At 44.4% G+C, this 14765-nt stretch overlaps 1 protein-coding gene across 1 annotated transcript; it reads right to left on the bottom strand.

Annotated features, from left to right (window-relative positions):
• Window positions 1–539: 539 nt before the first annotated feature.
• Window positions 540–4789, bottom strand: BTG2 (BTG anti-proliferation factor 2). Its single transcript, XM_036757460.1, has 2 exons — window positions 4358–4789; window positions 540–3121 (listed from the first exon to the last, which is right to left on the bottom strand). The coding sequence occupies exons 1-2, from the start codon at window positions 4698–4700 to the stop codon at window positions 2787–2789; spliced, it is 678 nt and encodes a 225-aa protein (XP_036613355.1). The 5' UTR covers window positions 4701–4789; the 3' UTR covers window positions 540–2786.
• Window positions 4790–14765: the final 9976 nt, after the last annotated feature.

Raw genomic sequence — 14765 nt, 5'->3', positions numbered from 1 at the left:
AGCCCCTGCTTTATGTTCCTCATCTCCAAAATGGAGGACAGTGACCCTAGTATATTTCACAAGGAAGAGCAAATTTGGAAAATGTAAGGCTTGAACTGCATCCCATTTCATAAAGGTTTGCTGTTACCGCTTATGGTAAAAATCATACTAAGAGCTCACACCTCGGTGATGCTTTGTGGTCTGCATGTCACCTTAAATACATTAGCTTGTTTGAGCCTTAAAAAAATGGCTACTGTGGATTCCATTATTATTCCTAGTTTATAAATGAGGAAACTGAGGCATGGAGAAGTTAAACCACTTGCCCAGAGAGAAGGTAGGAAGTAGGTGTTTGAAGTGGGGCAGAGGATTGTTCCCAGGAAAGCAGATTGAATAAAAATCTGAAGATTAGCTTACATCCCAACCCAATGTCTTATGAGGTATCCCACTCCTTCTCATTTCTTTTGGGTGTAATGCACCTCCAGGAAAAAATCTGAGGCCTGAGGTGAAAGGGTAGGGACCAAAGGAAGGCTGGGCACTTGAATTTGTCTACACCACACGACTAGAACAGCTACATTTTTATTAAAGTAACAAAAAAAGTGTACATTTATCAATAGAGCTGTACATTCTTTCATATAAAAACACTATACAATATACAATTAGTAACCTTTGTCCCCTCTGTCAGAATAGCTTACAAACTCACTACCATGTTTGACTTAATATGAGAGCCAGTCCTGCTCAACAGTCCAGCTCTGAGATCTTGTTTTTCAAAAGTACATATTAAGGAAGAAAAGAGAGAAAATATCGAAGAGACCACAAACGGCAGGGTCCTGTGTGCAGTCAGGGGCAAGGACATAGTCCACAGTGATTCACAGCGGTTTGTTGTTTTTACCCACCCCACAGGTCAAGGAATCAATTCCCGGCTCTGTGGGTGAAGAATTAACTTTCAATTAAACTTAATACTCGAACCAGGGTCTAGGAGCTGGCACAAAATTTGGTGCAGTCACAAAGGGGGAAGGACTAGAATGAAAAAGTAGAAAGAGTGTTTGGTTATTAGCACCTTATGAATCAGGGAATAGAGCAGCTTGGGAAATCCAAAGGGAAAAAGAAAGCCGGGGAGACACTTCCACAGAAGGGGATGGGGAAGAGGGGAGAGGGATTCTTTACTAAGCCCTAGCAACAGGAGCTTAACCAAGCTGACCAGATGCTCCAGCTGTGTCCATCCCAGGGTGTTCTGGTCAGGGATACCTGAAGCCTTCTCAACCCTCCCCCTCACTCCCATGAGCAGAGTGGGGAGGAGGACGAAGGGATATTCTTTTCTAGTGCAGCACTTTTCTATTTCTCCCCAACCAAGAACAGTCAATATTGCACAATTCTAGTAACGGATTGGAGTCACATTTAGAGAAAGACACTCCTCCTCCACCACCAGGCACTCAGTGCCAAGGAGAAGTAAATGCCCAAAGGTTTGTTTTTAGAGGCAGCCTGAGAACAATGCCAAGGCCTGTAGAAACTGGGGCTCAGGCAAGAGGTGCCCTCAAAACAAACTAGCCAACTGGAGCCCAGACGGCCTCCGGGAGAGTGATTCTTCATGAATGCCCTCAAGAGGGCTGGAGAATCATTCCACCACCGGGCCACTCTGAGTTGCAGGAGGCCATATTGCACAAGGCTTGAGAACTTTTGTCCTAAAAGGATGGGAGCAGCTCTAGTGACAGCCCAACAACAAGGGGGGGGAGAGAATGGGGAGATTTGTGCTTTGAAAAGACTTGTCATAAAAGTCCTGAAGTTCCCTGTAGCTTTTGAGTTCACCTTTCAAAGGGATAATGGCAGCATCATCAGGACTTTTTTGTGGTTCCCTAAGTAGGGCAGTAGACAAGGCTGCCAGTCCAAAGAGCATTCCCCATCGAGAGCACTTTGGGCCCTAGCCTTCCGTTACAAATCATCCCCTTGAGAATTCAGTATACACACATATACATACACAGAGCAGCATAAAGCAACATGGAGATTTTGTGCAGGTTTCCTTACCCTTCTATTCTATTCCAGACCCTCCATCACCAAAAAAATCTAAATAAAAATAAAAACCCCAAAGCCTTAGAAATCACAGTTGAGATGTCAAAATCTTCCAGACCCTGAGGATATTACCAGGACAATTTCAAGAAAAGTTGATCCAGGCAGGAGGAATAAGGAAGCTGCCCTTTTGTTTCCTGCCCATGATCTCATCGGATGGGGAAAAAAAGAGAAGAAGAAAAAAAAAGGAAAGATAGGCAACATAGTATTTCAAAAGTTTAGGCTTGAATGCCCCTTAGCAGAGGAGGATCAGGTTCCTGCAACCCTGGCTGTGGGTATAGGAGGCTATAAATTGAAATTTTCCTGTACCCTTCTCCCATCCAGGGTAGACCCTGATCTTCCTCATTCACAGTTGCTAACCACAGATGTTCTCATTTTCCCTGGGGTGCTGACCAGGCTCCTACCCTATACCCTCCCCAACCCCACCATCACTTTCATCCTGCCAAGTCCACACACCTAAACTGCTACCTCTTCCACTGACAGATACTGGCTTCAAGACACTCAGGCTCACAACATTTCTTTCCAAAGGCACCAAAGGAGACCACTTCCAAGCAGCTCCCACTAAGGATTTTTTTTTCTTAAAAAAAAATTTTGGTTTTTTCCCCCTCTTTTCTAAAAAAAATATATATAAATAACTCTTCATTTAAAAATATGATTCCCCAAGTTGAGGTATGCAGTAGCCTGTTGTCACGGCTGAATGAATACAGTAGATTGCTGGGGGCGTGGGGGGGGCAGTAGTAGGGGTCTTAACTGGAGACCGCCATCACATAGTTCTTTGAGGGGCTGCTCCGGCCTAACATAATTTGGTTCTTGCAAGTGAGGAGTCCATAAGAGGATGAAGTGGGCCCTTCCTCATAGAGGACACAAATTGATCCATCTTCCCCAATTCGGTAGGACACTTCATAGGGGTCTACCCAAAGGGTCAACTCGCTGGGCAGCAGGCGGTATAGCTGAGGCAGGCTGAGTCCAATCTGCCTGGCTACCTTGCTGATGATGGGATCCATCTTGTGGTTGATTCGTATGCAGCGGTAGCCTGAACCTTTGGATGGTTTTTCTGGGAACCAGTGGTGTTTGTAGTGCTCTGTGGACGGAAATAGGGAGATTCCCTGGTTAATTCAAGTCAGGCTGGCACAGGCTATGTTAAGGGCATAGCTAGGATGGCCATAAATTAAATGTACAGGCAAAGGGAAGGAAGCCTAAGCAACTTTATAAGGGGTACTTTATCACCAAGCAATTTCAGGTATCTTCAGTCCCCGAGGGGCAGGCAAATGTAGCCATCCTGACAAAAAGCTCAGGAAAGGATGCATCGGAGGAAACTTTCTTGCAGTGCTCACCCTGGTGGCAGTGGTCTTCCCGCACAGCCTCTAACAGCAGACCCGGTTAAGGGTGGGATTGATGTTTTAGCACGCCCGGGCTTGGCTTCTAGGAGTTCCAGGGGCAGGCAACTCACAGACCAGAAGCCAAGATATTTGATTCCAACTCAGTTGCTATAACATTACAGGATTATGGAGCAAACCACCTGCCTTCTGTGTCCTCAGTGATTCTCACCGGAAAACTACAGCACTTAATTCTCCCAAGGCTTATAATCAGAAAAATCTTCTGCCAACAGACACGGAAATCAAAAAGCTAGGGCCTTGGCTTCAGACTTGTTTTGAGAAAACAGTCGCAACCCCGAAGGAGCCAGTTCACAACAGCTGGTAACCCGGCCAGATCCTTCTTACTAATTCCGGTGTCTCCCACCCCCACAATTAGGGACCTCCCGGAAAGTGGGCTTCCAGACAAGGCTGGACACCTTCGCAAACGAGGGTAGAAGGCAGATGTTTCAAGGGGAACCGAAAAGAAGCCGAAGGGAAACTCCAACTGAAACTCATTGGCTCTCAAGGCTGCCCAAAGCCCGAGTTATAAGGTTTTGTGTAACCATTAAAGGAAAGTGGCTGTGTATCTCTGATGTCTGAAAGGATTCAGGCAGGGACAAGGGATTGTGCCCCACCACAGGCTCCGTGGTCAGCATCCCGCAGCCACTGCGGTCCCCCTCCACCCTCCCTTCTCTTCCTCCCCCTGCGAGACGATAATACTAATATCCCTCACTACTCTCATCTCTTCACAACATTAATATTAACAACACATTTCTGTAATACTTTGAGGTCGGATTACGCAAACTGGGCACTTGGGGAAAACATTGGTACCTCGGGGTACGAGACAGTGTTGGCCGGGGTGGATGGAATGGGGTGGGATGTTGGCACTGCCCGATGATCGGGGGGACAGTTTAGCGAGGGTGGGACTAGAAGGGAGTTGGAACCTCTCTGAATATGCCCACCTGTGAGTGCCTCTTGAAGGGCCCCGCTGAAAACTTGCAGCCTCTGTTCGCTTACACAGCCCCGGGTCCTCAACAGACTGGAGAGGAAACCCACGGCGGCGGCGATCTCCGGGAGCATGTCGGCTCTCTCCCCTGTCCAGCGGGTCTGGCTCATCTCGGGGGCACTGTCTTCGAGAGTGGCGGCGGGGGTTATGAAGCCGGTCCCAGCGGCAGCGGGATGAGGAGAGTTCTCCAGGCTGAACCAGCCACTACTCAGGGGACTCCGGCTGAGTTGACTAGCAGACCGTCCGTGCCACCGCTGCTCCTGCTCTGCCCAGACTTGTAGCCAGTCTCTTCCTTTCATAGCCTTGGTGAGGGAGGGGGAGACGGCGGCAGCGTCTATTGGCCATTGTGGGACAGGGCCAGCCTTCGCCTCCCATCCTGCACTCCACCCCCTTCGGCCGCCTCCGCCTCCTCCGGGGCTTATGTCATCCTGGAGTGACGTCAGTGCTGGGAACCAGAGCTGGGGCTGGAGACCGGAGGAAGAGGGAAGGAGTGAGGGGAGGGAATCTAGGGTAACCCGGAGTAAGTAACCTGGAGAGAAAGCAGGAACATAACCGGAAGAGAGGAGGGACACAAAGAGAGGGGGCAGAGAGGGAGATACAGAGAAGGGTAATGTACCTGGATCCCTTCCTAGAAGGTCCTCCTCTCTTCACTTACCCAAAACCTCCCCATCCTTCAGAGTACCCAGCTCTCCTTTACCCTGAACACCCATACTCAAGAGCGATGTTCCAAAAATCCCCTGGGACGTTCCCCTGCTCAAAGATCACCAGTTGCTGTTAATTGACTACAGACTAAAGTACCACCTCCTGGTATTCAAGGTTCCCTACATTCTGGTCCCAGCCTACCTGTGTAGCATCTATCTCCCCTATCCTTCACTGTAGACGGACTGGCTGAGGACAGATGGACCTCAACAGAAAAGATTGTCTTTTTTTTTTAACTCCGTACTTCAGTTATATTCAGACAAGCTTTGCAAGTTACCTTTTCCAAACCTTCGTTTACTACTCAATCAATGAACAATTATCAAGTGACTATTATAAGCTAGGAGCACAATGGTAGAGTACCATGGCTACAGAGACACAAATGGACCCTTCCTTATCCTCAGGGAGCTATCATTCTAGATCAGGAGACAACATGTACAATACAATCTCCTAGTTTAGAATGCCCTCCCCAAGTCCTTTAGAATCATGAATATAAACACAGATTTTTTTTCAACCTCCTCCATTTTACAGAATAAGAAATCAAGGCTCATCCAGGCAAGAAAGAGTAAAACCAGGATTTGAATGTATTTTGTACTCCACCCCAGCACTTCGTATGGTGCTTTGCAGAAATTATTTTTTAAGTGAATGAATGAAATAGGTTTCACATTAAATTGGTGTAAAAAAGGAGGAAGAGAGAAACCGAGGAGAAAGAAAAAGAAAGAGGACTGAAGCCTATGGAAGCATTTACCCTGCTGGGGTGGTGTCATGAAATGAGGATTGTTTGGGTTGTTCAGAAAACAACATTTGAATCCTGGCTCAGTTATTTACAATCTGCATGCCCACAGGCAAGTTACTTCTCTCTCTTCCTCAGTTTCCTCCTCCGTAAAATGACAATGTGGGTCTAGATGCTCTCTTGGGACTGTTTGAACTTTTAGAGCCTATTATGCTGTGATTTTAGATTTCATCAACTTCCATGAGCTCTTCCAACTTACACCATAGCTCATTAGCCTCACAATTTAGACATTTCAATAGATGGTTTCTTATTTGATCCTTACAACAACCTGGAGTTCTTCTCCCCTTGTTACAGTAGGGGAAATTGAAGCCCATACAGGTTAAGTGATTTACCCGAGACATTACAGCTCATTAACAACCCTCCCTGCACACTTAGTTAACTGGCATCTAACTGAAACCTGTCACTTTTATAAAGCGGATGAATAATATTCACTTTAGTCAATCAGTTACTAAACATTTATTAAGTACCTTATATGTGCCAGGCACTATGCTAAGTGCTGGGGATGCAAAGAAAGGCAAAATATAGTTCCTACTCTCAAGAAACTCACTGTCTAATGTGGGAGACAATATGCAAACGACTGTGTACAAACAATGGATCTATGGGCTAGATTGGAGATAATCTACAGATTTACTCTGGGCTAAGGATTCGCCTTTGGTCTCCTGAAGCCCTTTGCATGGCTTTGCTATATATTGACCCACCAGTGGGGCTTATGTCACCTGCATATGTTGTACGACCAGTGTAGATTTTTTATGAGTAGGGGTGAGAGGTGAGACAAGACATTATGGCCCAAGAGTGTTGCCATGAGACAGATGTTTCAAAAAGAGGGATAGTGTGTCCAGGTGAATTGGACTCCACGCCCCTCACAGAACTTTTATGGAAAATTCCACTGTCGAAGAGTTACTATTGTTAAAAACCAAACATTGAATGTCTACAACTATACACACAATGACCATATGGCCCAGATTTTCTAGAAGAGTAAACTTTTCAAAGGTTCAAAATTCAGCTAGAGCTGAAGAGAGACCTTTGAGATCGTAAAAGGCAACCCTCCCATTGTAGAGATGATGCAACTTAGTCTTAAAGAAGCTATTCTGTCCCTCTGTCCCTGTAAACTTTCAAAATATCTTGGAAGTTAGAAACATTTCAACAAGTAATTACTGAATGAACCAAATCAGTTAAAAGAAAACACAGTAAACTATGCTCAATTCACTAAAGATTAGGAGCCATAAAAGTGGGTGTATCACAGGCTGAAGAAACATTGTAATTATTCCCAAATAAGTTCACATATTATGTCCCTGGTGTGTTTGTATGTGGCAAGCATGTTGCTGATGGCATAGCTCTGGTTGGTGGCTGGACTGACTGATGTATTTCTGTTGTCCTGTCTAAGAGTGTTCTTGCCCATGTTAATACAAAGAGGGTACCGTTGTTTCCATTTCTTTGGAGGAGACATTCTTTCTTTGTATTTCCAGTGTCTAGCACATAGAAGGTGCTTAATAAATGCTCATTAACCACAGCAAAGTAATAACGACTCTCTGGGATATAATAATGATAATAACTATAGCTAACATTTATATAGTGTGAAAATGTTATAGGGAGGGAAAGCAGGCTGAAATGAGCAGACAGGGATCTGCCCCACTCACTATACCGCCTATGTTCTCCTCGTCTTGTGGCTTTTTTACCCTTCTGATGCTCACTCATAGAGTTGCCTTTTCAAAGCATCTCTAGATCTCAAACCAGCATTATGGAAATAATCAAATGAAACTGGGCCCTCCTCTCTCACAGAACCGGACTTGGTTCCTAGTGTGGGAACGATATACAAATTATTGGCCATTATTCTCTGTTTGGCGTTCAAAGCCCTTCCTAACCTAGCCCCACCACTGACCTTTCCAGTCTTCTTGTACTTTACTCCCCAACTCTTACTCTTTGATCCAGTTACACTGGTCTTCTGTCTGTTCCACGAACAAGACATTTCATCTCTGGACTGAGGGTATTTTCTCTGGCTATCTCTCATGCCTGGAATGATTTTCGTTTTCCACTCCAACTACTGATCTCCCTAACTTCCTTTAAATCCCAACTAAAATCCCACCTTCTCCAGGAAGCCTTTTTCTCTTAATTCTAGTGCCTTCCCTCTCTTAGTTATTTCCTATTTATCCTGTGTAAAACTTGTTTTCTATATATTTGTTTTCATGTTATCTCCCCCTTTAGATTATAAACACCTTGAGGGCAGGGACTGTCTTTTGCCTTCTTTTTTTTTAAATTTCCAGCACTTAGCACAGTGTCAGGCAAGTAGTAGGTGCTTAATAAATGTTTTCTGAATTGAATTGAAGACATGGCCAGCACCATATTTTGTGTTTCTAGGAACTCAGCTGAGTTCCTGGGGTTAACTCCAAGTTCTCTTGCTATACTTAAAGACCTGAGAGTTGGTGAAACCTGGTCCTCAGGCAAAGGTTGTATTGAAATATTCTGGGAAGATGATGTCAACTCCCTCTGACACTGGAGCCAGCTGCTGCAGAGCTCCTGTGATTCTCACATTTGAGTGTATGTGCCTTTGAGTTATGTCTGTACATGTTTGTGTGCTTGGCCATGGCAGTGCGTTGAGGAGTGAGTTGTAGATGTATGTCTAAGGGAACCTGTCGTGGGGAGGGGTGGCAATATGGCTATGTCTTTGTGGATTTGGTATATGTTGACATTTTGGAGTTTGTGTGTGTTTGGACTCAGGGACTTGGGGTGTATCTGTGTTGGGTCTGGGTGCTTTGATCTTGATGCTTTTTTTAGACCTCCTTAATGCTGTCCCTGCCCCTTCTGTCCTTCGGTGATAAGAGACATCAGTACCTCACTAAGGAGGACCAGCAGCAGTTCTTCCCTCTGCTTCTGGAGTAGGAAAACAGCTTAAGTAGATTCATTCATGACTTCCCACAACTATGCCACAGGCACTTTTAAGCCCCCTCCTTCTTCCCACCCTCACTCACCCTGGGGGCCCTCGATCCTCAAAGAAAAACACCTTTTAAGGTCAAAATATGTTCTTTGCTCTGACTTCCCTATTTCTATTAAACCCAGTCTTGAAGACTTAGAAACTCAGTGACCTTTGACTCTTATCTTTCTGTCATCTCCAATGTCCCATTAGTCCCCTGTCATAGACATTCTTACCCTGAAATATCTCCGGCATCCATGGCTTTCTAGGACCTCCCTAAGTCAGACTCTCTTTACCTCTCTCCTCTATACTACTAAAATAGCCTTCTTCTCTCCATCCCTCCCCAGTCCATCACAGGGTGGTCATGAGGGTGGGAGGAGATTGTGCATTTAAAGTTCTTTGCAAGCCTTAAAATACTCAGCAAAGTTCTCTCTCTCTCTCTCTCTCTCTCTCTCTCTCTCTCTCTAAATATATATTATATACATATATATATATACATACATATATTAAATGCTGTATAAGTGTCAACTGTTGTGTTTATATTCTTGTCTTTTTCAAGGGAGTTCTAATGGGAATGGTCCTGGGTTAAGTGGCCTATTCTGCCATGATTCCTTTATATTTAATATTATGTAGACTGTTGTACTGATGGATAAAATTATTGCTTTTTTTTTGAAATTGATTTAAAATATTGGGATGTGAGCTCATTGTCTACTGACTCACTGAAGGTATTTTGTGATTATGATTATTATTAATTACTACTATCCCTTTAGAGAAGGGAGCAAAATGTCTCCTTGGTGCTAAGGGAAGCTTAGAACAAGATGGAGAGTGGGGTGGAGGCTACAGGTTTTACTCCCAAGCCAGGAAACATCAACCCCTCAGCAGCTACCCACAGGTTTTCCAGGTGACATACAGAAATAGCAGCAAAAGCAGTGGCAGATGCAGGCTATCCAGGCTTTAGCCACCATGGTAACAGTGCAGGCAGGAAATAACTGAAAGGACCAAGGCCTTTCTCCAACCCATGCACTGTCATAGTGATGAACCCGATGAAGCTGTGAGAGAGAGAAAGAGAGAGAGAGAGAGAGAGAGAGAGAGAGAGAGAGAGAGAGAGAGAGAGAGAGAGAGAGAACAGAGAAAGAAGAGATAGAAAGAGAAAGAAAGAAAGAAAGAGAAAGAAAGAAAGGAAGGAAGGAAGAAATCTATCACCAGAAGGAAGCTGGAACTAGAAGTGGAGCTGGGGACTTTAAGGGGGGACGTCAGCTATGCAGAAGGCAGAGCAAGTGTGGACATCACCCCAAGCCGGGGGCTTGGTATTCAACTCTGGGCTGGCCCACAGGACTAGCAGGTACCCCCTTAGCCAGTGACACAGGTGACTTCTCTGAAGGAGGTAGGAAAGGGCTAGAGAGCCTTCACCCTCTTCACCCCCAGTAGGTGACTTTTACCAACAAAAATGTCAGAATTGAAAGGAATCTTAAAGATAATGGTCTAACCCCCTCATTTTACAGATGAGGGAACTGAGTCCTAGCAAGGGAAATGTCATGCAACGAGTTAGTGAAAGAACCCAGGTCCCGGATCTCAGCTGTGGAATCTTTCTGTGATACCATTTAGCTGCTCTTGTGGCAGCTGATTCTTTTCCTGTTCTTTAGACTAGAGAGAGACAATTTACAGGGAACTGAGGCATCAATTCTCACAGACTGAAGCTAACAGGGGCTAGGCGGTCATTTCAATCAACCAGTCACTACACATTCATTAAACACCTACTATATGCCAGGCACTATGCTAAGTGCTAGAAATACAAAAAGAGGCAAAAGACAGGCCCTGCCCTCAAGGAGCTTACAATCTAATAAGGGAGCCATCATGCAAACAAATATGTGCAAAGCAACCTATGTACGGGATAAAGAGGAAGTAATTAACAGAGGGAAGGGACTAGAATTTAAGAGGGGTTGGGGAAGGCTTCTTATAGAAGGTGGGATTTTTGTTGGGACTTTAAGAAAGCCAGAGAGGTCAGTGGTGGGAGTAGGTCCTGGGTGACTTCCACAGTATCCTTTGTGTTGAAGAATTCAACCCATTTTCCCAAATCCTGGACTTGTCCTGCAGATGTCTACCTTGTACTAGTGAGCACTTAGTATAGTGCTAGGCACATGCTAGGTGCTTAATAACTGATGGTTGACTGACCTTCACACAATATCACAGCAGTCTTCCCTGCACCAAGGGTTGGCAGCACATAGAGGCTTTATTTTGTCAAGCTATGAATCTAAAAGACGAGAAATCTAAGGACTTCCTCAAGATTGGACTGGGGGGGGACTGGAGAATGGGAAAAGGGAATTTGCCAGCACTCCTCACATCTGACATCTTGCTCCTCGGAGACCTTTCCTGCCCCTCCAGCCATGCCTGCTCACTCACACTCCCACAAGGCCTCATGGCTTATGCTTCCTTACTCTCCCTTTTGCCAGTTTGTTACCACAGTGGGTAAAGGGTGGAAGGTGTAAAGACCTTCTTAGGGAGAGGAGGAAATAATACTAATTATTAATAAATAATACTAATAATAAATACTAATTAATAGTGACACACTTTTATATAGAACTTTAAGGTCAAGTGCATCCATATTTACCTCATTTGATTCTGACAACCGAAGGTAGGTGCTATTATTATCCCCATATTACAGAAGAGGAAACTGAGGCAAATAGAGGTTAAGTGACTTGCCTAAAGTCACACAGCTAGTTAAGTGTCTGAGGTGAGATTTGAACCCTAGTGTCTCCCTGACTTCAGATCCGGTGCCATGCTACACCATGTTATCTCTGAACCCATAGTTAGACATAAGTATGAACTGAGAGACAAAGAGAGAGAGAGAGAGAGAGAGAGAGAGACAGACAGACACAGAGACAGAGAGAGAGAGAGAGAGATAAAGAGAGAGACAGAGACAGAGAGATCCAGAGAGGGAAGAGGGAAACAGAGAGACAGAAAGGAAAGAGATAAGACTGTGCTGGAGGGTGGAGATGACCAGATGGCCAGACTGGTATTTATCTAGACATGTGTTTCTCCTATGAAGTGTCCCAATGTGTCTCAGCCAATTCACAGGTACATATTAGGCCACAAAAGGTTGGGGGGAGGGGCAGAGGACTAAAATAAAGAATTCAATAACACTAGAGTAGAGGGTCTTAATTTGTAGTCCATGGACTTTAAAAAAAATTTAATAACTATTTTAGTATAATTGGTTTCCTTTAAAATCTTACATATTCAATTTTATGCATTTATTAAAAACATCATTTTGAAAAGGGGTCTACAGGCTTCCCCAGCCCATCAAAGGGGGCCATGACACAAAAATGCCTAAGTATTCCTCCCCGAAAAAGGCGTCCCAACCCCTAGCCCCCTTTTCCTGTTGTCTCTTCCCCTGTTTGGGGAGGGGGAGCCTGGGTGACGAAATGTTCCCCCAAGCTAAGCAAGACAGCATACACAGATTTTGAGCAATAGAGGGACTATGCCTGATTTTAGACTTTCTTCCCAGACCCCAGGAGGGGCTCTTTGTAAATCTCCTTCTCTTTACCACTGGGGACTAAGGGAAGACCAGAGAATCAGCTCCCTCCCTTTATTCATCTTGGAGGAAGCCAGACAGGAGGCCTTAGGATTGGTTGGGTTTCCCTAGATGTTGTTTTGGAAAAGTTATAACGGGTGTGGGCCCCCTGGGGTTGAATGTTTGGGGACAGATAAAGGGCAGGCAGGCAACTGGCCCCACAGCTGTGGGAGCTTAGAAAACTCTCAGGGGAAGTCAGGGAGGTGGGGGTGATGGGAGGGGGCTTGAAACCAGACAGGCTTAAAAAAGAGGAACAGGAGACTTGGGTGGCTAATGAGCGCTGCTGCAAATTACCCACCGTAGGCCTTCCCAATCCCCAGGGGAAAAGAGAGTCCAGACCAATCAATTTATCAACCAACATACATTTATTAAACACCTACTGTGTACCAAACGCTGTTGAGCTCTGAGGATACAAATACTAGGTGGCAGAATAGATAGAGTACTCCACCTCGGAGGAAGACCTGAATTCCAATCATGTTTCAGACATTTCTAGCTGTGTGACCTTGGGCAACTCAATGAACTGCTCTCTGCCTCAGTTTCCTCATCTCTAAGATGAGGATAATAATAGCACCTATTTCACAGGGTTGTTGTGAGAACCAGATGAGATTTAACAGAGGTAAAACATTTCATATAAATGTTAGCTATTCTGCTTCTTGAATGACACAGTGTGACAATCTCTTCCCTCAGGGAACTTATATTCTAGTGATGAGGGGAACACAGGTTCACTGAAAAGTATAATAAAATATATAATTAAATACATAGTAAATATATATATTTACTCTATATGTTGTATTTATTAGATACTATATTATATACTCATATTATATTATAGTATATATTATAAATTTGTATTCAATATATTATCATATTATTAAATATATGTATACTGAATATACTTTTTAGTGAACACATGTTCCCTTTGTTAGTATATGTGTGTGTACATACATATGCAAAATTAACACAAAGTGATATGGGGGTGACATTAACCACTAGGGGAGTCAAGAATATCTCTGGAAGGATGTTCTGAAAGCAGATGAGCTCAGCCTTGAAGGGAACTAGGAATTCCAAAAGGTGGATATCAGAAGGGAGAACATTCCTGGGAAGGGGAGTGGAGGGTGGGAGATGTTGACCGGTTGGGGAGAGCCTGTTTAAAGACCGGGGATATAGGCCAGTTTGGCTGGAATGTGGAATGCATGAAGGAGAATAAAGTGTAATCAACCTGAAAGGATAGTCTGGATTGTGAAGGGTTTAAATGCCAAACAGAGACTTAGTGTTAGGCTTCAGGACATTTCTCTTTTGGGCCATGGGCTCAATTCAAGAGGACCCAAGGCCCAACTGTTCTTGCTGCTTGGCTAGTACCATTCAGGATGGTGAGCTCTACCATGCCTTGTGACCTTGGACTTGATTTCTCTGAAACTCAGTTTCCTCATCTGTAAAAGTGGAGATGGACAGTGAAGCGGCCTGGTGGATGTAGTGCTGGGCCTGTAGTGCTTGAGGTCAAATCTGGCCTCAGACACTAACTAGCTATGTGAACCTGGGCCTTAACCTTGTTTACCTCAGTTTCCTCGTCTGTAAAATGAGCTGGAGAAGGAAATGGCAAACTACTCCAGTATTTTTGCCAAGAAAACTCCAAATGGGGTCACAAAGAGTCAGAGATGACTGAAAATGACTGAGCAGCAACAACAAAAAGTGAGGGTAATAAACAGTAGTATCACAGGGTTGTGGTGTCGATCAAATAATATAATGGACATGGAAGTGCTTTGCAATCAATAAAACCCAATAAAATGTAATTATCATCATCATCATTATGGTAATTGCTCAGATGAAGCAGTGCAGTGAAAAGATCATCAAGCTAGGAGCCGGGACACTTGGGTTCTAGCCCAGCTACCCAACTGTGTGACCTTGGGGTAAGTCATTTAAACCAGATGGGCCTTAGTCTTTTCCTTTGTAAAATAGGTTGGGGGTGGAGGGAGACAAGGGTTGGATTAGATAACCTCTAAGATCCCTCCTGGTCTAAAACTCTGTCATCTGTGACTCTTGATACAAGATACTAATTTGCATATCAATGGAATATGTCTTAGTCCATTTGATATTGAGATAGGCATCTCTTGGTGAAGTGAGAAGTATCTAGAAATTCTTCTACCTTCTGAATTAATACCAGTGTTTGGCAAATTACCAAGTGTTACATGTGGGGACCCCCCACCCAAGCTATCGAAATAGTTATCTCCCCATTGGTCTTGACTCCTCTTACAGTTGTGGACTTGTTTCTCTTCCCTGAGGATGATGTTGGGATATTTCCGCTCTGTGGGACAGGAACATTGATAGCCCTGCTATTTGGGTTTGTTTTTAGGTCTGTTGGATGGAATTAGCCTGTTAATGATGGGTCCACTTTTCCAAAA

The sequence above is a fragment of the Trichosurus vulpecula genome, chromosome 4, assembly GCF_011100635.1.
Source record: "Trichosurus vulpecula isolate mTriVul1 chromosome 4, mTriVul1.pri, whole genome shotgun sequence".
NCBI classification, from domain to species: Eukaryota; Metazoa; Chordata; class Mammalia; order Diprotodontia; family Phalangeridae; genus Trichosurus; species Trichosurus vulpecula.
This window is presented reverse-complemented; position numbering and strand designations above follow the sequence as displayed.